The sequence below is a fragment of the Poecilia latipinna genome, unplaced genomic scaffold (genome assembly GCF_001443285.1).
Source record: "Poecilia latipinna isolate Pla-1442-1.1 unplaced genomic scaffold, P_latipinna-1.0 Scaffold477, whole genome shotgun sequence".
Taxonomy (NCBI): domain Eukaryota; kingdom Metazoa; phylum Chordata; class Actinopteri; order Cyprinodontiformes; family Poeciliidae; genus Poecilia; species Poecilia latipinna.
Genome location: NW_015113093.1, coordinates 37,965 through 60,138, shown reverse-complemented (window position 1 = coordinate 60,138; position 22,174 = coordinate 37,965). Strand labels below are relative to the sequence as shown.

Below are 22,174 nucleotides of genomic sequence, written 5' to 3'. Positions count from 1 at the left end.
CCCTCTTCTATATGGAGTTGTGACCTAACAGCCAGCTAGATAAAACTCCCTTGTAGATCTATTTCTCCCACTCCCAAAATCTCCAGAAATGTTGCAAGGGCCACCTTGTCTGACCAACACAAGCCTGACGCTACCTACACACAACGCTACTCAAATGGATCCATGTTCTTGCTTTAGGGGAAGCAGGGCACGACAGAGTGACGAGTGCCATGGGTTGCAACCGACTTCTCAGCCTGTCATAACCAAGTTGTCAGACGTGTGAGGCCGGACAGCCAGGCAGGGTTCTGCTGCCACGTTTGGGATTTGCAGCTATCAGCAGGAGAGATCTGCACTGCAGAGGCTGCAGGGGGAGGGAGGAGAACAGACGTAGAAGTGAGGCTGGTTGGGAATTGGCGGGGGGGTGGGAATGGGCTTGAAGGGTGGAGAAGAGCTTAAAAAATAGACTAGCTAGTGGGAAAAAAAACAATCTGAAGATCTTCTAGTGTGCTCCTATGAACAAGTAACAAGTATGCTAAAATAAAGCAAACTGATAAGTGAGGATGTAGGATAAATAGATATCTGCAACACATTTTGCCTGAGGAAACCTGAGGGACCGATGCAAGTTTGCGCAAGTGGAATTCTTTGTTAAGGAAGGAGAAAATGTCCAGCAGGGCTAAAATAAAATTTCCCTGTGCATAGTAAATCTAGAGAAGTTCTGATTTATAGAAACAGCTGAGAATAGATACGTGAAGAGAAGGAAAAACCATACAGAGCTGTCAGAGTCTTACTTTCAAGCCAAACACACTCAACCTGTCTCCAGGGATTCCACAGCTTCCTATTATGATTGATTTAGGTGCGTTTGGACACAAAGTGGTTCAGATACATGAAGCTGTTGAGTTAAAGATCTCTGTTAATACAGCAATGAAAGGTTTTAACCACATTTAGACCTGCTGTACATTCCCAAATACTCGTTTATGAGCTTAGACAATTTGTTCCCACTAGTATTCCACACATACAGTATCCTTGGTGTCACCTTGATAGGAAATGTGTTTATGCACTGATGAGTTCAAAAGATCACAGTTAACAATTTAGCTGTTACATCATTTTTCAAGCCTTTTATTTACAATTAATTGATTCAAATGGCATTACCGGCAAAGCCTCCTTTTTTTTTTTTTGCTCTGCCAGTCCAGCCATGCAGCTCCATCACACTAATTAGTTCATCCTTACTCCATATTGTTCATCAACAGCACTCACAGTTGGTATGATATGATTAGTCACAGTTGGTGTCAGTGTGAAGTGCATCAGCTTGTGTTTCTGTGATATCAAATAGCAAAAGCATTGAGCAACAATACTGAGTTTTATTACATTTCTCACATTGCAACAACAAACCAGTGTCTCTCCAGCCCCTCGAGCCTCTTGGTCGTGTCTCTCTTTGTTTTGCAAGGCACTAACTATGTAATAACAGCTGGGAAGCTAATCAGAGGAGCTCCATAAAAGCAATACAAAATGCTAACTTATATTTTGCTTCCCTGTCAGGGTGACTTGAACATCTGGTACAGGATGATCAATATTGTTTTCCTGCCGTTTTTATTGCCACGTCACTGGAAAGGGCCTGCTCGGACCCTGAGCGGGCCTGGGGGCTGATTGGATTGGCTGAAGGTTGCATTTGAGAGATTAAGCCTTGGTGCATTATAGAATGGTAGGCAGGAGCAGCAGGATGTGGGACTGGTTCCCAGGAAAGACAAAAACTGGGCAGCACAGACATGAGATGACCTTCAGAAGAAGACAAAGAGGCTTGGAGCTCAGAATAGAGAAACTTAACTCTCATCCTTTTGCACCACATGTATAGACATCCATATTTCTCTTTCTTCATTTGTCAAGGTTTTACTGATTCATCATGTCACAACAAAAACAGACTGTGATTTTGAATTAGGTGTTACTGGTAGCAAAAATGCTCTTGGTGCTTTCATTCCAGACACACTGATTGGATACAAAATCATTTTATTGTATTTTTTTTGTTTTGTTCTGGCAGCAATACACAAGCAAATTTGAAATACGCTTGCATACATTATGTAGCCTGAGGGTGGGGATGGGGGGGGGCAGAGAATTAGCATTAGAGCTTATAGAGGGAGTTAATTTGTGATGAGATCACCTGGCAAGGTCAGCTGTTCTCAGGAGAATGAGCCGCTTCATTGGGCATGATGGATGACGACTTATGCAGCTCCCTTAAAACATCTCAGCAATGTGCTTAAACAAAAAAAAATAAAAACTCAAGTGCATTTGGTTTCACAGATTAGATTGATGCAGATTTTTTTTTCTTACTTTTGCAGCTTTCCAATAAGGTTTATATTTGTCAACTGAGATTGCCATTGCAGAAGGTTAATCTTGTGCTTTCCGTAAGTTTTGGATCATTATCCTTTTCAAAGATCCAATCATGAATGATTTTCAGTTTTCAAGCAGATGGCAAATGGTTCTTAATTAAAATATTGCTGTACTTTGAGGGTAGTTCATGATCCCATGCACTCTAATACTTTTGAAAAAAAGAGCAGACCCTCAGCATCACAGGTTCTCTACCATACTTAACTGTGGCGATCATGTGTTTATTCATCCTTTGCTTCACATCCACCTGGAGTGTTTAGAATCTGACCAAAGTAAGGGTAATATAAAGTTGGACTAATAATTGTCAATTGATTTATTGTCAGAATAATATAAATAATCAGCTACTATAATAATTATTATCTTAACATCTTAGTTGCATCTAGACATCTAAAAATATGCTGTTTTTATGACAGTTATGCACAAATTCAAAGCAGTTTTTTTTCATTGTTCTGTCCCAAATAACTTCTTCATATGGAGAGGTTCTAATGGTTTTTATGCAGATTTTGCACATCCAACATGTACTTGATTTATAGCATCGAAACAACAATAGCATGTTAAAAACAATACTTTTTCTCACAGAATAAATTTAAAGCTTAAAATAAGCTACTTGCTTTTAAGTGCGAAGTTATCCCAACAACAGATACATTTGCTTTGATGCTTTTTTTTATTGATGTTTTGCAGTGGCTCCAGTGTGTGGCAGCTGCCTCCAACTGGACAAGCAGCTAAAAGCAAAGGCTTAGTTGAATGTCCTGTTCCTTCTGCACAAAATACCATTTTTACGGCATTGCGCTCGTGTAAGTTAGAATCATTCTTATCTCACTGAAGCTTGTTTAAGTGTGTTCGGTATTTCAGTCAGGTGCACACAGCAGAGATGAATCAGCTTATTGTCTCCTGCGGCTCTTCATCACACTTTAAACCCTTTCAGGAACATACTCCATTTTAACGTTTTGGAAGGCGGCCATAGAATTCATTTGAATAGAAAGTTTTGATGTGGATAATGTGACACAATTGTGAAGAAAATAAAAGCGAGAGCGTGTTCATAGGGGCTTCCCTGCTATGCAACTCCTGGCCTAATTCCAAGCGACATTTCTTTGCTGAGATGTACCAAAACCTGGATGTGCATGACGAAGCCCTATGCTGTTACAGTTTAGGGTTTATGGAGACGTTTTTGCATGTCCACTTGCAGGTTGAAGTTGCTTGCACAGTCAGACATGGGCAGTGGATTTGAACATTCCTCTCTGAAGATTTTTTTTTTATACCATATAATGGTGGATTTTACATTCTTTTGAAATCCCATTATAGACTCATAAGATACTACTATCCTCCAGGGCTTCAGAGGATACTAGTACTCTTTTGACCACACCATGGTCTCTTTCAACAGTCAGGACTTACTTCAATCTTTATTTTTGTTAATATTTTTAGGAAGACGTGCAGGCTGTCTTTTGGGGTCCATAATTTTCTTTCCATAACTGTTTTTATTTGTATTTTTTTTACTTTGTTTACATTCTTTTCTTTACAAATACTATTCCTCAACTATAGCAGAACTGCTTAAAAGAGGCTCACAGTTGCAGATCTGTAAGCTATTTTAAAGGATAAATGCAATGAAATAATCTAGGTAAGCAGATCTGAAGTAGCAGAGTGTGTGTGTGTGTGTGTGTGTGTGCGTGCGTGCGTGCGTGCGTGTGTGTGTGTGTGTGTGTGTTGGATGATAGACACCAGGATTTATTGAAGACATATGGAGGCTGTTACGTTTTTTGACAGAAAATGGAAAAGTTAAAAGGTGCTGTGTGTGCATGTGTCATTGTTGGCTTGTACAAACACACATGCGCCCCCGCCCCTACCGTATACAGGAGAGGAGGTTTTGGATTAGATATCAGATCTGTCCTCTTTTGTCCTCTGTTTGGCTGATGCCTGTCAGGCTTGATTATCATATTTTTAACTCAGACGTTTGATTACTTTCAAGTTCATATAAACCACGGAAGTAGCTATTCTTATCGGGAAAGACGTAATAGTGAATGGTGCAGGACACACACAATTAACACCTCTTCTTCTAGTTTGACTGCAAGAATAACTGCAACTATAACCGTTTGTATTAACTTCCTTTTAAAACTCATATTTTCACGTTTTGTCAAGTTTTACCTACAAACTATAAAGCCTTTTATTGTGATTTTTATGTGACATTCCAACATAAGGTACTTCGTAATTGTTCAGTACAAGGAAAGTGATGAATTGTTTTCTTTTTATTTTGCTGATAAACATCTGGAAGTTGTGCGATGCATATGTATTCATTGACGTCACGTGAAATAAAATCTGGGCAACTAAATGCCTGCCAACAACCCCTTTATAGTAAATAGAGTCCTGTATGTAATTTGATCTCATTTTATATGTAGCTGTTCATGTGGTCAGATGGGAACACAATTGAACTTTGTGGCACACATTTCAAAATGTGTTAGAAAATGTGCATTTCTTCAGCAGGAATGGGAAACTCATTGAAGATAAGGGTTGCAGCGTTACAAATTGTTGAAAATGTCCACATGATTGTTTAACTTCTTTCTTCTTACGTTTGTCCGTCCACAGGAGAAGACCGGACCAGAGAGAATGTGGTGGGCTCCACAGACGCACAGTCGGCCAGTGCAGCTGGCGGAGAGTCCGGCACCAGCAGGCGGAGGCTACACTGTTGCGTCAGAGTAACAGCCGTGCAGGTGCGGAAGGCCCTGTGGGGGGTCGCCATGGTGATGTGCGTGTGCTCGTCCTGGGCGGGTTCCACCCAGCTGGCCAAGCTGACCTTTAAGCAGTTTGATGCCCCCTTCACGCTCACCTGGTTCGCCACCACCTGGAACTGCCTCTTCTTCCCAGTCTACTACGTCGGCCATTTGTGCAAGAGTCCTGAGAGGCAGACGCCCAGGCAGAGATTGAGGTTGGAAGAATTGCCCTCTGTCAGCAAAAAGAAAAAAAAAAACAACAAAAAAAAACGAGTAAACATAATATCCAAATTTCAAAACTTGTGTGCCAATTTCTGCTTGCCTGAAGCAAAGTTTGAACCCCTACAGCAGGGGTTCCCAAACATTTCCATCCCACTGCCCCAGACTTCACTTCATAGCTGAGTTGACTACAGAGGTTTCATGATTTGACATAGGTATTTTACAGGTTGCATTTATTTTACATTGCCACACTGAAAGACGCGTATTATTTTCCAGATATTTGTAGAAGCAGTCTGTATACGTAGGTGATGGATGATTTTAGTCATGGAGGTGATCGCATCATTTGAATTCACTGAGTTTTGGATGGCTGAACCAGTGCTTTATGGCCAAACTTTGTGTTTTAGCTAACAAACAAGCATTCTGTTCCTGTACAAGAAGTAGCTCAGCTCTGCCGTATATAAACCAGCGTCTTTATCATATTGTAGTCCAACTGGCAATATAATCTGTCATCTCTATATTCCCAGTTGGCTGACTTTAGAGATCAAGATGCTTGTTGAAAGAGGCATTAGATCTGTACGTCCGACACAGCTTTATGATGTAAATCTTCCTTGTGGGAATGCAACCTCTCAACTGGAGCTGATCTGCTCTGACTGTGAAGTGTTTCATCTGCTTAGGTTTCCTCTCAGACCATTAACAGAAACATGGGCACGACATGTAGGACAAACACAGTTCAAAGCTAGATAAATAATAATAATAATAATAAAAAACAATCTAATCTTTAAATCCAAATTTTGATTAATTGAAATTTGATGAGGTCTCACTCTGCATTGCTTTTAGAAACTACACCTGAAATACGATCACTTACTAGAGAGAAATGTTTTAATTAGATTTGCGCACGTGTTTATCAAGATATCATTGCACAACGTAAGTTGATCAGTTTGTAAAAGAAGATTAAATTAGATGTGTACAATTAGCAATGATCAAATACGCAGCTAAGCGCTTCTCTACGATACCTGCTGTGGTATAATAAATGCCCCTGTTTTGTCTTTTATCAAGAGCCAATTAGCAATCTTTTAACATGTTGATTGAAGCAGCCTTTGCTGTTTGCAATCCGCTAACACAGAGGTCAAAAATTTGCAAAGAAATTGAAAGTGCAGAAGGCACATTAGGTTGAAAAGAAGCGAACAATGAAACATGAAGGATTGCAAGAAGCTTAGAGGCCGCAGGTGTTTTGAGACTCCACTATTTCTTTTATTATCCCCATGTTCTGACTCTACTTCATCTTCTCTGATTTTATCCTTTTATATGCAGCGCTTTGAGGAAAGTCCAAAAAACGCTGAGCTTAATATTGTCGTTAAAGGTTGTTTTAGATTTCTTTATGGAAATGTGCACAGTGCAATAACTTATTCCTGTGGCATTTCAAATAAATGAACACAATGGATTCGAGCTATTTCCACACAGGATTTGCCCCAGTTCCACGCATACAAGTGAAAGCAATATTTCATGTGTGTGTGCAAAAATATGAATCCATATTAAATTTCTTTCCATAAATCTTGATGTACCAGACATCATTTGATTTGCCGCTTACTCTAAATTGGCAACTCAAGCTTAGAGGCACATTTTTAATATATACATTTCTACCAAAATCCAGAGATTTTGTTTATGCCAGAAATAAGATTTTCCACAGGTATGGATATTTAGAGTCACCACATAAGATTATTTGCCATCTTATAAAACAAACCATGCAGTTGAAGGATGGAGTGTAGACTTTGCCTCAGATGTTGGACCTTCATCCAAACACTTCTGGAGGTGTTTTTTATCAAAAACTAAACATGATGATGAAAGTCAGCTTTTTTGTGGTAAGAAACTTCTTCCTCTTATCAAATTCATTTTTATTTGTTTTTAATGATCTGTAGCCCATCCAGCCCAAGTTGTAGCTAAAACTAACATATGTTAACTCCTTAGACAATTATATCTGCGAACTTGAAAACAGAGGTGACTCCTACGAACTGGTACAGCCTCAAACTCTTTGTGATGAAAATCTAGAAAGTAAGACCTGCATTTGTATTTTGCTCCATTTTCGATTGCAGGTCTTTGGCTGCATGTCTCAACTAGATTTGAACATCTGGACACTGATTTTTTTTCTTTATTTATTTTTTTTTTCTTCAATTCGTCTTTGCAAAATAACTAAAACTAATTCAGACTGGCGGTAAACATTATTTTAAAAGTCTTGCCAAAGATCCTCATTGGGATTTAAGACTGGGCTTTGACTGGACCACTCAGAATCACAAACATGATTTAACCTAACCCAACTGTAAGGTTTTGGGACACAGTATCTCAAAGTTATTGAGAAATCTCTTTATTTTGAGATTAAATAAAGAATAAAACGAATCTTTGATCCTGTTCGTGCCCTAAATGTAACGAGAGTCTAAAAAGCTAATTGGATAAAGCAAACAATATGTTTGCTGTAGATGATGTTTATGTAAGTATAATTCTGCTTTTTAAATGACTTCACAACAGTCATTTAAACAGGACCTCACTACGCTGGGGGTTGAGTCACAAAACTCTTCCAATTTATTCACAGTGACAGGAGAAAACGAATCGCTTTGTGGCTTTTGGCAGATCTTATTGTATTTCTAAATGTTTACTTATTTCTCCCTTACACAGTATGATGTGGGACAAAAATCAGTTTGATCAAACTGCTGAGGTGGGAATTGCTATGCACACTCATTGCAGATAAGTTTTTAGGCTACAGTGTGATGAGACCATTTTTTTTTTCATTTGCATAAATCTTAACCTCAGTTCCAAAGTAGTACTACAGTGCTCTACATTTTGCATTTCTACACAGGGAGTGCTGCAGGTTTTTTGGGGACGAGGGCCTGACCCCCAAGGTGTTCTTCACCAAGGTCGCTCCCTTCGGCCTGCTGTGGATCCTCACCAACTACCTGTACCTGCAGGCCCTCAGGAAGATTAACACAACAGATGTTTCAGCGCTTTTCTGCTGTAACAAAGCCTTCGTCTTTCTGCTGTCCTGGATTGTACTCAGAGACCGCTTCATGGGGGTCAGGGTGAGTGTATTTGATGTTTTCTCATGTGAGAAAACAAGAGAAAACATATTTGTATCAGAAGATGACTGAAAAAGGAAGCTGCAGCATTTCATCGTTTTTAAAGTTTTTTTTTTTTTTTTTTTTTTTTAATTGTCGTAAAAGTGACTCTTTGATGTAAGGAGTGACTCACAAAATTCCCCAAAAATGCTTGAGCTATTTTTACATCAGAATCCATTGTCTCCTGGAATCTACTGAGTCAAGTGATCCTAATCTTTTAATTTAGTGTTTCCTGGTTTTTATCTTGCAAAATAATGTTTTTCACGGATTTGTATTAATACCAAATCATAATATGTGTAGTCAAAAATAGAGAAAGCAATTGGTTTATCTTACTTATGGTTAGCACAGATAAACATGTTCTTCTAGATTAAATCTTTTTCATGATGCTTAGAGAAGAGACGTGGAATTATATTCACAGCATAAAAATTTGCAGCTCCTCTCTTCTCCTTCTTCACATCTTTGTGCTCCAGGCTAACAGAGCTGTGGAAAATATTTTGCCCTTTACAAATTTCTTGAGTTTTATTTGTCACACCTAAGTAGTTAGATTAACAAGCAGATTGTAATAATAAAGGTAACAAGAGTAAATATAAAAAGCAGTTTTTAAATAATTATTTCATTTATAAAGAGAAAAACGATCTCCAAGCCAATATGGCTCTGTGTAAAAAATGTATGTTTTTGGTTCAATTTCATAAGTCTAACTACATCCCGTTTACTGTCTGAATTGTAATTTACTTACTCAAATAGAACTTGTCTGACAACATGGAGTAGAAAGAATGTAGATCTCAAAAAGTAACACATCATGTCTCGATCTAAAAGAACAATCAAGAACAAAGTTATTGACATTTGTCAGTATGAAAAGGTTTACAAAGCCATTTCTAAGGCTCTGGGACTGCAGCAAACAACAGTGAGAGCTACTATTCACAAATGCAGAATTCATGGAGCCATAATAAAACATGTTTCAGGAACAGCCGATCTAGTAAAATTATTCAAAGAGCGCATCAATGACTCATACAGGAGGTCGCAGTTATAACCCAGACAACTTCTAAATAATTGCAAGCCTCACCTGTTACACTTGAGGTCATCATCCAAGTCAACACTTAGAAAGAAGCCATTGCTGCCCAAAACGAACAGGAAAGCCCTTCTCATAGTTGCCAAACGTTAATTAATGGAACCACAAATTCATTCCAGAATATTCTGAAGGAAAGTGTCAAACCATCAGTTCAGGATCTTAAGATTAAAACAAGCACAAAGTTTGGACTTGAATCTAATTAAGATATTGTAGCATGACGTCGATTATTCACTTCTTTCTTGAAAACGTTCCGGTGGGGCTGAATTAAAGTGATTCTGCAAAGAAGAGAGCCCCAACATTCACTTCACAGTGATGTACACCAACCATTGCTAGAAAACCCTTGATGGCAGTAGCTGCTGCCATGGGTGGCACAAATAGTTTTTAGCTTTAGAAGAGCAATTACATTTTGATATAGGATACAGGACCATCTAACCCTAACCTTTTTTTTCCCTCCCTTTCTGAAATAATTAAAAAATAGCTTTGTGTATTTAATCAGGTTATCTTTGTCTGATGATAAAATTAGTGTTAATGGAAACACTTATGAAAGCAGAAGAAATCTGTAAAACACATATTCCACTATATATTCATGTTCAGTTGTGAGAAAGGGAGTTTAGCCTTGCGATGCGTTTGTTTCATTTACATCACAAGTAAAGGCACTAGAGGACAACCGGATGACCTTCAGTGGACGATCAGCTTCTATTTGTCCCTCTCTGAGCTTTTGTACAATATAAATGAGAACACATTTTATCTTAGCTCTAATTGGAGGCAAAATTAAGATTTTGCCTCCAATGAAGCAAATAACTCTTAAGGCTCTTACTTGGCTGTATGAGTTAAATAAACAGTACTGGAGAGTAGAATGACAGCATGTTCAGTTCACCAATGATCCTGTCTAATTTAATCATGTCTTGCCTGGACAAGAAGAGACAAACAGAAAAGTAAGGGTTGAAGAGTGAAGCGTGTCCTTCTCTTTTCCCACTGCATGCTCCTAAACCGCTCACCTCTGCAGACCTTATGCACCCTGCAGAAAGGATTGCCCTTATTTCAATTTTTTCCAAACCCTGACAAACCACCCTATCATTCCCTCATGCGTTCCCCTACTCCCTACTGCCATTATTTGTAATGAAAAGCATCAGTAAGGCAACAGTAAGAATGCTGCTTGACTGCCTCTTGTACGTCCTCTCGCTCTGTTGCTTGGCGGTGGAGACTGCAGTGTGTGGAAAGTCTGCGGCAATGCGGGGGATCTACAATGGGTTTGTCACAGAAGAAAGAGAACGATGGAGTGTGCTAAAATGGCCTTGTTTAACAGATGTTAGCAATATGTCGGTGTTATTGTGTCCCTAAAGATATGATAGTAGTCTGTTACCTTCATTTGTGGCAGCAGTGGAGTCACATGTCAGTGTTGTTGCAATATGAAAGATTCATGGGGACCTTTTATGTGAGTTGTGTTTGGGTTTATGTCTTGGAAGGCCGATTTTGTTCATTGTTCACTTACACAGTAACTTGCAAAAGTATTCATAGGAAGTGTTAAGAAATTCACACGAAAGCGGAAATTGAAATGCACGAGTGTATACTTGTGCATGCACCTTACTGTTCTGACCCACACTGATGAAAGATGCCTTAACACTCCAAGGCATTTTGTGCAACATTAGATTGTACTAATAATGTTGAGATTGCTCGAATGCAATCATTGTGCTGTGAGACATTTTTTATTTTTTTTAAATGGACTTTCTCCTCAAATTTATTAGTTCTTTCCTGTGAGGGTAATACCTATGTTTCCCTTTTTGACGAAGTACAGATCTCAGACCTCGAAGAAATACTCTCTTCCAGACCGTAGTATTCGGATCCGGCATGTTATGAATTCCCTGTCCTCTGAGGAATTAAACAAAACCTCTTGAAAGAATAACAGAATCATTTTTTTCCCCCCAACAGTTATCCAATGCAGATATGATAAAAACACTTTCTTCTGTGTGGGTTAGAGCTTAGTCACACTGATGAACAGATGGTAGGAAAATAGATTTTCCTACCAGAGGAATAAGTAAACATTCAAGGAACTTCTGCCCCGAGAGACCTGAATCAACCTGGAACAAAAAGCCCAAGCTGGTTCTGAGAAAATAAGCAGCCTCTAAGAAGCCTGGAGAGTCTCTCCATCTTGTCTGATGATGAGGCTGTCTTTTGGCACCCAACCTGACTTTATTAGGATCCTCTCGTGAATTCTTCCAAACTTTTCTTCGGAGACCTGACAGGTGTATAGAAGTCCAAACTATGCACAACTTCTTTGTGTCTATATGTAAACGTTTCAGGTTCACTCCTGGGGCCCTTTCAGTTTAATATCTACTTGCTCTCGCTAGCTCAGATTATAGCAAGTGATAATATTAGTTACCTTAGCTAAACTACAGTGTCAACAGATGGGATTTGAACCCAGGACCTTCTTCCTGTAAGGCAACAATGGTGACAACTGTGCCTCCATACAACTCCAGGCATTCTACACTTTTGAAACTTTATTTCTAACTTAATTAGGACAAAATACTTTCCTTTCACTTTGCAATTTTGGTCTAACTTGTGCTGGTCTGTCAGATAAACACGCATTATTTTGTGTTTGTAACTCTCCAAGGAATATAAATGCTCTTGCAAATTACTGTCTTATGTAGCCATATCCAATACTGTATGTGCCCGTAAAGGTAAAGTCTTGCTTGCTTTTTTTTTTTTTTTTTTTTTGGGCTTTTTACAAAAAACTTTTGCTGAAACATCTTTCATAGTTGCTGATCCGGCAGGCAAACTGGCGTTTACTAAAATGAAACGTACTGCTGTGACTGACAGGCAGCCTGCAGTGCGGGAAGAGCAATTTTGCCAAAAGAGAAAAAAAAAAAAGTGGCTCGGGGCTACGGCCAAGCAAAAACACACTCTTCATTTATCTTCCTGACACCTTCTTAACGCAAGAGCTAATCCACTCAGCTGGGCTCCACCGTGTGCCCAGCTCCGACTCCTGCTTTTTGTTCAGCTCCAGGATGAAAACAAAACATGTGACAGACACAAATGAGTGATGCTTATTTGGGTACATCCAGGCCGACTGCGAGCGAGATGAAACAGATGATCTGGTGTCATTCTTGGAGGCATGTTAATCATAAAGGCAGGGAGTGGGAGAAGTGTAGTGGGGGACTGCCTGATCGTGGCGGCGTGTTTGGTTTGTAATCACTCTGGCAGTGCAGTGGAAATCAATGTCAGCGCTGTAGAAGCTGCTGCTTGTGTACTTGAAAGCTCTCGCACTGCGAACCCAAGAATCTGAGAAGCGTGACTGTTAGGATTTAGAAGAACGTGAGTCAAAAATCAGATACTTTCTGCAAACAAACCGCAACTCAGGCCTTATTAGATTTTTTTTTTTGCATACCCTTGTGGGGGCATTCTCTCAAAGATAAAGAGCAGGTGAAACCTTCTGGGGCCCCAAACTGCAGTAAAAAATTCATTATCATAATTACTAAACTAGATAACGTGTCGCCCATCCGTAACTCACTGCTGCTCTGTCTCTCCACAGATAGTAGCAGCTATCTTGGCCATAGCAGGCATCGTCATGATGACCTACGCTGATGGGTTTCACAGCCACTCAGTCATCGGCATCACTCTGGTCGTGGCATCTGCTTCAATGTCAGCGCTCTACAAGGTAGACTCTGTTTTCATTCAATCAAAGCACAGATTCACCGAGTCGAAAGGCTTTTATTGATATATTTGGCCTCAACGGAGCAAACATTCAAAACGGCTTTGCATATTCCGTCTGGCTTATTTATGAAATCCTCCTTAGGTGGCAGAAGAGAGGAAAAGATTATAGTGTAAAAGCCTCATGATAAATTCAGTCTTTATTGCAGTAACAACATCTCACTCAGAAATCTAGCAAAATCCAAATGTAGTTCATTCATTTAGAGGGAGGAAAGAAATCCATGTTATTAATAGCTTTTAATAAAAGCAACACTGGCACAACTATTGATACCCGTGATGACAAAGCCTAAAAAATGAACAGAACTGAAGAACTGTTTCTAATCTTGCCCTGCTTTTGTAATTCAATGAGAGCTTAGGTACCTGTAATTAGTCTTGACTCTTTCCTTGGGGTATAAATATTACATGACACAGAGACCCATTTCTTTTAGCCACCGGCCACAAGGCCAGATTAGGACCTCAATGTATTTTTAACCACACACAGTGAGTCAGATGGTAAAAGAGGTACAGAGCAATAGCGTAGGTCACCTAGTCTCAAAAATTGGACTCTAAATGCATGCCACCTGGTTATTTAGGAGTCAAAACAGAAAAAAAAATGAATAAATACAAATATTTTCACACATTCAAACTTTCAATCTTTTAACTTGAACTTCGAGCTTTGATTAGATGAGACTAAGATTGAGCCATGAATAAAATGACACATGATGCCCAATGCTAAGCATGGTGGAGGATGCTTAATACTCTCGGCATGTTTTTTTCTCTTTTACTCTCACTAACACCTTGGTGCGGTGCAAGAATACCATAACAGCTTAAAGAAAAACTGAAAGACTCTACCTCCTTGGATTTTTCAGTGGAATGTTGAGTCTAAATATATCACTGAATCAACAATCAACACAGTATAAAAGGAGCCTTCTTGCATGACCATCTCAGTTTGCAGATGTTAATCCTATAAAATCTGTGTGGGTGGTGATCTGTAGAGAAATGACAATGTACAGAGATTATGTGAAGAGGAAAGGGCAAAGTGAGATCATGCCACTGCAATAAAATGTGAATTTCTGTGAGAGCCAGCAGACAGAGGTTTGTGATATATTTGATGAGGATTGCTGGCTTCAGGCTGAACATCTGATCTAAGGGGACAGAAAGCCACATTTTGAGTTTCTTCTCTCCCACCCTGCTGTCTTTGTTGCCTAATGTGATACAAAGCAGCAGACATAACATGGCAGGTAGTTGGCAGGCAAACCCTCTGTAACACCCTTCAGCTCTATAAAGTGGGAGAGTTTTTTTGTTTTTTTTTCAAACACATTTCCCCTCTCATGTATCCTCAGGTACTCTTCAAGATGGTCCTGGGTAGTGCCAAATTTGGAGAGGCTGCACTCTTCCTGAGCATTGTCGGAAGCGCCAACTTTGTTTTCATCAGCTTTGTGCCAGTAATCCTGTATTTTACTCATGTGGAGTACACTGGCTCACCTGCAGATATCCCCTGGGCCTACCTCTGCGGAGTAGCAGCCTTGCTTTTTGGTAACAAGACAAATATGAGATTTTCATGCAAAACTAAGAGTTCTCCTTCACATTCTCAATGCGGAACGTATTTGTAAGATGTTTTCTCCCAACAGCTTTCAACATCCTAGTGAACTTCGGCATTGCGATAACATACCCAACATTAATTTCCCTCGGCATTGTCCTAAGTGTCCCTGTGAATGCCAGTAAGTGCCTCAACCTTTCATCCAGTCGTGAATCTTCAGATTTGATTACATTTTAAAATGTTGTGCGTTTGGAGTTCATAAATATACTCTTAATGCCAGTTTAAGTGCCAGCGATATGTTTATATACATGTGTAGCTGTTAATTAACATTTACTGATTTTATTGACGCACTTGTACCACACCTTCCACTAAAGAAACGTTAAAACAGGTGATGAAAGAGTCCGCTTAGTGGACCAATCAGGTACTACAGTAATATGTGTCAATGCGGTGTCCTCGTCTATGGTGTAGTCCTCCGTAGACATTAACATTTTGAGGGGGAAAAAAACCAAACAGCAGAAATTTGTGGAAGTTGATGCAAATACATGCTTACAGTCCTGCATTAACACATTCTTGTTTGATTTCCCAGTGGTTGACCTCTACACCTGTGACATCAATTTCAACACGGTGCGCCTGATTGCTGTGTTCATCATCTGCCTGGGATTCCTCATGCTGCTGCTGCCAGAGGACTGGGACCAGTGTATCATCCGGCTCACTACAAAGCTGCGTAAACGGGACGAACCGGCAGAAGTTGCCGGGGAGACGGGCGCCAACGCAGGCCTCAACTGGAGAGGGAGAGGCAGGAGCTCCCTGTCAACATACGCACGTTGACTCCATTATAACTAAACGGGGAACATTAACACATCTGATCTGGCTAGTGGCCTACATTGTGTTTCGCGAAGCTACCATAGGTTTGGACTGTGCTGTGATCAGACAATTCAACAAAGGGAGAGAGATACCAGAGCCTCAGAATCCATAGGAATTAAAAAAATTTTTCGGTTTTTTTTTTTTTTTTTGTTTTTTTTTTTTTTTACTTAAAAACGGTATCAACTATGACTAAAGTCTCACTGTTGCGGAACCTTTAAATTCTTCTAATTATTCATCATATCCTTAAAAAAGACTTGCCAGCTTGCCTGATCAATTCCAGTAACAAAAAGAAAGAAAGAAAGAAAGAAAGAAAGAAAGAAAGAAAGAAAGAAAGAAAGAAAGAAAGAAAGAAAGAAAGAAAGATGACAGGTTCGCATTGACTCACATTTTGATCCAAAGAAAAATGCCTGAGAACAAAAGAAATCCCTTCCTGCCTTTTGTGTACTGTACATAGCTATATTTCATACCTTGGAAAGCCCGGAGAGTTGTGGACCTAATAGGCTCATTTGGTGTGAGGAGATCTGTCTTATCATCTGAGGATCAATTGGCGCTAAAAACACATCCTTTCAAAACGCCTTTCTTTTGGATTAGCACAGAAGAGCTACTTTTAAACTCCATCCTGTGGGTCTGGGCTTTCATGGGGTTAATCTTCCACAATCATTGCTCACATGCCGATATGGCCAACATGAAAGTGTCTTGGAAAAAAAATCGAAATTTTTTCCACATTTTGCCAAATTACAACCACAAGAGGGGGTTCATTTGTGTTCTGACACTCCCTGATTCAATACTCTACAATACTAAGGCTTTCCAGCGTAACCCAAACTCAGTCACACTGAGTTTTCCCTGGCCCTTGAATTCCCATGGCCCTTCAGATTATGGGAATTGTGTTTCCAGGGTGATGCATAGTGCTTGCGCCAGCAGTGTATCCTTTTCCCTTCACCTACCAATAATGTGCTACTTTATTTTTATCTATAACATAAAATCCCAATAAAATATATTGTGGTTGGAATTTGACAAAATGTGGAAAGGTTCTAGAAATAAGAATACCTTCGCAAGGGACTGTATTTAAACCAGTATATTCTCATTCAGTGCATGAGATACACAAAGTTTAGTTGCTAGATATATATGTGCTTCAAGAAACCCAGACAATAGGTTTGGTTAAAAGCTTACTTTCAAACCAGCAGCCAAAATGAAAACTAACCAGTTATTAAATCTGAACATGAACAAAAGCAATCCCCGAGCTTCTTGATATAACACATTACACCTTTTAGACTTTTAGGCTGTCCTATAGAGCTACGACAGTTTTGTTTCTGGAGAAAACAACAGATGGTAAAAATCTATCTCACTGTGACTTTAGGAGAGAGTTTATAAAACATGGCTTGGATTTTCTCCAGCTTTTCTACAAAAGTAAAGTATATCATTTTGATCTATTTTCAGTGACCATATTTCAAACATTCGCATCTTTTGGGAAAAGGTAAACAGGAGAGCAAGTGAGGCCCTCGCCTTGTGAAGCGACACGCGTGAACTCTGCCTTGTTGTGAATGTATGAATATCACACTACACACGCTCATTATGAGCTGCTCTGTTTAATACAGTGCTACCAGACTGCTGCAGAGAGATACACTTTATTACGACTCTCCTTGTCCTCATCTGGATGAGTTATTGCTTTTTTTTTGTGTGTGTGCGAGGGAACAATGTCTTGATGTATTGCTGAAAACTTTTTATATCGCTTTTTGCATTCATTTGCTGACTCACCTCAAGGACCTGTCGGAGAAAAAAAAAATCTGACGACAGATAACCACAGAACGAGCATGTGCGTACCAGCTGAAATGTCCACTTCACTGCATTATTTTTATTTTTTATTTTTTTTGCAATACAGTACATTTAGCACTGTTTCCCATTGTCATTTTCTATGGCAATAAATAATTATATTGTATTCCTCTGGAATTAACGCAAGACTTAAATGTAAACCTTTGTAAGGAATGATTTTTACACTAAGATGATGCAACATATAGTTATATCACTTCTGAGGAGGAAATATTTAGAGCGTGAATAAATGATGGATTTGTTAGATATGCTACTGAGTGTCTTCAAGTGTAATCACATGATGTAAGATATAAAAAGATTTGTTTTTGATAAATTTTCTTGACCAGGTTTGTTCTTCCTTAGCTTTCTGCTGTGGTTCAATAATTAAGGTAAAAAAGGTATAGCTAAAACAACAAAATAATATTTTGACATATTTCCATGATTATTTTTAGTAATTTTTTTTTTTTTTTTTCCCCCTAAAAAAATTCTGAAATGACACTATAAGAGGAAATTGAGCAAAACTTACTTTGGATTTTAGACGGTTGTCTTAGTTGAACAAGATAAATTACAATGCAAGCTTTATCATTTTCGGACAATTTTTTCGCCATCACAATCATTCAAGTGGAAGTCAATGATGTAATCAGTAATGTAATTGACTTTAGCGCAACTGTAGCGCAGTTGCATTTTGAAAAGAGACCCAAAATACAGTTCTGTCCATGTTGTTGCCAACACAATCATGGGAAAGACTGCTTCCTTTACAGTTGTGCAGCAGTCACTGAATCCCATCATAAGGAGGGTACACAAAAAGAAGCTGCCTCTTCACAACTTGCATGCACCAGCGTAACCTCATTCTTGAGAGGATTATAAAACAGTAAGTTGTTTCAAGACTCTACATTCATCCAGGCTACAACTTCTGTATTTCTTCTTTTCATTTCTGAATTTAAATTTATCAGCTCCTTAGGAAATCCTAGCTCAAATCATGGCAAAGGTGGAGAAACACAGAGTCTATGTTGCTTGAGGGGCAGTGTGAAGTTGTCACAGTCAGTAATGAATGGAGGAACTGTCATCTTCCTATGTTGGTCTAATGTTTTTTTTTTCTTTAATCAAGTTCAAAGTTAGTGTAGCCCGATAACCTGGTAACTTTAGAGCACATCAGAATTCCCTCCGCTGATAAACTCAATACTGCTAACACTGCTAAAAGTACCAACATCTGGTTTAATGAACATGGTATTCCTGATTAATTGGCAAGCAACTCAACCTAAACCCCAAAGTTTGTTGTCAAGAGTAAGATTGATGCAAACAAACTGAAGGCTGTTATTACATCAACTTGGTTTTCCTTAAGGCCTTACAGCAGATCACCTCCCTTCCACAGTGCAATGATGCAGTAAGTCACGCAAGACCAAGCTCTGAGTGCATTTAATACAAAGTACATGGATAGACTTTTCAGTACAAAGTCATTTCAATATTTTAAAAAAATCCTTTCTTCTTGGCTTTGGGCACTAATATATTTTCAGAGAAACTGAGCTTTGGGTTTTACACACTAAACAGATTTTAATTTAGAAATGTCAACGCATCAGTATGTCTTTTAGAACTGAACTACTGAAACAAATGTCCTTTTCAATAATATTCCAGTTTATTAAGAATCAACAGTAAATAACTAACAGACATCATGCTCCACTGTCACTGTGACCTGGCCATAGAAAAAAGTGGCCTGCCGCTCCTTAGTAAGAGCGGAGAACGGAAGTCTGCTGCCCTCTTGAGGACGAGAAGGGACCTGCAGATTGTGTGTCTTCTCGCGAGCAGCATCCTGAAACACAGAGGGGGAGTTTTCATGGTGGCACACGTTACAAAGATACACCCCAGAGTGGCTTTTGAAGTCGGTGCTAACAGTGAGAACAGAGGAGGAGAGCTTTGAGTTGTCACAGTTCAAACTCTCTGTGCTGGCATGTGTACTGGGATGGGCTGTGGTCAACGTGCATGGGTCAGTAATTCTGACGTCATCCCCATCTCCTCTGACCTCCCATTCTGTGCCAAACAGGCTGCACAGATGAGCTCTAATTCTGTGCCAGAGTCCCCGAAGAGCAATCTGGAAGCGCTGGCTAAGCAGAGCGTACAACAAAGGATTGACGTCAGAGTTGAGCAACATCAGCCAGTAGGAGAAGGTGATGGCAGAGTCTGGCACAAGGCTGGACTGGCCCGTAATGGCAGTTTCTGTGGCCTGAACCAGAGCCACACATATGTAGGGTGTCCAGCAGAGGAGGAAAGCGGAGATGATCAGGACGAGGCGCAGTGCTCCGTGATGCGGCTGCTGGTGGTTCGGATCGGACGGCTGAGAGTTTTTCTGAGCCAGGATGGAAAGTAAACCCCTCACTTTGCTTTCCTGCTGTTTTGCAGCTTCCCGACCAGCCTGGCTGATGTTCTCTCCCTGTTTACTGGTTTGAGACTCAAATTCATTGTTCATGTGACATGTGACGCTCCAGGGTCTATGGAGGTTCCTGCAGTTCTGGTGGGATGAATCCGCTGGACAAGAGGGGGACCTGCTGCGCTGGACGGAGTCCTGCAGGGAGTGAATCCTCCGGGCATGGCTGCGTGCCACCCTAATTATGTTCGCATAGCAGAAGAGGATCACCACTGCAGGCATGAGATAGATCAGAGCGGCCATGAAGGCCGTGTAGCTGACAGTGCTGGCCCAGGTGATTGCACAGTTATACATGGGGACCACGTAGCTGACAGAGCTCCAGCCCAGCAGAGGAGGGCTGCAGATGACCAGAGCCTGAAGCCAGATCCACAGGACCACAGCAGAAGTCCTCCACAGGGTGCAGCGGGAACTGTAGCGCAGGCAGTCCATGATGGAGAAATAGCGGTCCAGAGCAATAGCAGCCAGTGTGAGCACAGAAACTGTGCAGTACACAGTGGAGGAGTACCCAACATATAGACAGAGAACCTGGCAGGGGAGACGGTGTTAATGGATCACTAAAGGTCACCTAAACCAAAAAAAAAAACAAAAAAAAAAAAAAACATAATGCAACAGGACAGAAAATGCTTACAGGACAACGCACCCATCCCGTGTTTATGATGGACATAGCAACAAAAGGCATGACTCCAATGCCTACCAGGAGGTCACTGACGGCTAGGTTCAGGATCAGGATAGACGTCACTGCATGGAGGGTCTTGGTAGCCGCTACAATAACGATGACAAGAACATTGCCTGCACAAAAACACATCGTAGAGATTCAAACCCCGACTCAGAGGCCATGTTGGCTGGACTTTAACCAGCAATACAAAGAAAACAAAAAACGAAAGAAAAGCAAAAAACAAAAAAGTTTAGAAATCATCCCAAACTGTAGAAGCACAATTCTGCCTCTTTGATAATATATATATGTGTTTCTGACCTGATAACGATGAACTTATTATTAACGAGGTGCTGGTGCTAATAAAGACAGGCCAGCTGATATCACTCTGTCAACCAGATGAAATCAGAGGGGCAGAATGGTTGTTTTAATAGGGAGGAGGTGCAATAAAAATCATTTTGCGTTTGTCAATCATTACATCTAAGAAAATAGATGCTGTCACCATTACTTTGCATCAAAAGAGCCTCAGGGGTAAGATCATTGGTGCCAGTAAGATCGAACCCAAATCAACTATTTAGGCAATAACTTCAAGGAGAGAAGTTAATTTGCTTTGTTGGGAGTATTAGGGTTCCCAAGAAGTCTAACAGGTGGTGGAGAATCTCCTAGAGAGGATTGAAATGAGGAATTGATTTTTCCACCAATGCAGAGCTTGCTCTAGAAACAGCGTGATCATTTCTACACACACACATAAAGGCAATGGCCTAGTTTGAGAAAGGGCTGAAAAGAAACCACTCTTCTAATCTGAACAACATTCAGGACAGACTAACATTCTGCAGAAAGTCACTTAAAGTTTCCTTCACAATATTTGGGACACCTTGACAGAGGACGGCCCAGATAAGAAAATGAGTCCAGAAACAGCTCATGTGGGGTTGCCTCTCGTCCAGAGGATGGGCTCCTTAACAACTTTGGCTCAAAACATCAACATTAATTTAAAAATATATATATATCCGCTTCACAGACCCTCATGTAACTAGCACTGATATTTTGAGTCTATTGACACTTAACTCTCGTTAGAAACTGATGTTTGAAGTTGTGAATTTTCTTAATACTGAACAAGATCCAACAACAATGAAGTAGTAAAAATGACATAAAAAGTAACAGCTTCAAAGTTTCTGGCACAATTTTAATGTTTGTGTTTCCTAAAATGACTTGGAGCAAAATGATCAAATTAAAGCACTGATTTTCTATTAATAAAAAAACTGGTCTGAAAACAATCAACTGTATAAAAATAAAAATGGAAGCAACATTTAAGTATTACAAGCATAAAGTTAGGTTTCCACAGGTCAGTGTCGTACCTATGACAGCGCCCAAACACATGATCACCAGAAGAGCCTCCAGCAGCAGCCGGGTCTGTTTGGACAACCCGTCCTCCGTCCCTTCAGTTCGGCTCGCGTTCATCCCCGCAGCCTGCAGAGGTGACCTGAAGCCATCCTGGTCCTCCATGCTACTGTAACTATAGAACTGTCAAGTTTACATGTTGAAGAATGGAAAAGCATTACATCTTTGAAAAAGCCGTCTCTCGTGCCCCATATCCGCTCCAGCTAATGACCATCTCCAGGTAAAGCAGCCTGTTTTTTTTTTGTTTTTTTATGCAAGGGGGAGGAGAATACACACATGCAAACATGAATGTACTATTTAACCCTTTCAAGGTTTTGGTTCTTAATGTTTTCTTGATAATTAGTCATTTTATGATG

General features: G+C 40.0%; 2 protein-coding genes across 5 annotated transcripts in view; one reads left to right on the top strand and one right to left on the bottom strand.

Annotated features, from left to right (window-relative positions):
* Positions 1-15,832, top strand: part of slc35f3b (solute carrier family 35 member F3b) — a 47,776-nt gene extending 31,944 nt beyond the window's left edge. For all 4 annotated transcript variants that reach the window (XM_015039602.1, XM_015039604.1, XM_015039601.1 and 1 more), the window contains 6 exons: positions 4,936-5,275; positions 8,128-8,347; positions 12,982-13,107; positions 14,483-14,675; positions 14,771-14,860; positions 15,266-15,832. In XM_015039602.1, coding sequence (XP_014895088.1) covers positions 4,936-5,275; positions 8,128-8,347; positions 12,982-13,107; positions 14,483-14,675; positions 14,771-14,860; positions 15,266-15,507 — 1,211 coding nt within the window. In that variant the 3' untranslated portion in view covers positions 15,508-15,832. The remainder of the gene's footprint in view (positions 1-4,935; positions 5,276-8,127; positions 8,348-12,981; positions 13,108-14,482; positions 14,676-14,770; positions 14,861-15,265) is intronic.
* A 3,130-nt stretch (positions 15,833-18,962) lies between these two features.
* On the bottom strand, positions 18,963-22,090 carry LOC106951869 (5-hydroxytryptamine receptor 1D). The gene is made up of 3 exons (XM_015039600.1): positions 21,776-22,090; positions 20,397-20,557; positions 18,963-20,293 (listed from the first exon to the last, which is right to left on the bottom strand). The coding sequence occupies exons 1-3, from the start codon at positions 21,921-21,923 to the stop codon at positions 19,007-19,009; spliced, it is 1,596 nt and encodes a 531-aa protein (XP_014895086.1). The 5' UTR covers positions 21,924-22,090; the 3' UTR covers positions 18,963-19,006.
* Positions 22,091-22,174: the final 84 nt, after the last annotated feature.

What these genes read in the sequence shown, in the direction of transcription:
- LOC106951869 (XM_015039600.1), bottom strand. Translation starts at nt 21,923, where the DNA reads ATGGAGGACCAGGATGGCTTCAGGTCACCTCTGCAGGCTGCGGGGATG. An exon ending in GTGTTTGGGCGCTGTCATAG is followed by an intron (nt 20,558 to 21,775) that starts GTACGACACTGA and finishes GTTTTTGTGCAG; the next exon opens with GCAATGTTCTTGTCATCGTT. An exon ending in CGGGATGGGTGCGTTGTCCT is followed by an intron (nt 20,294 to 20,396) that starts GTAAGCATTTTC and finishes CTCCCCTGCCAG; the next exon opens with GTTCTCTGTCTATATGTTGG.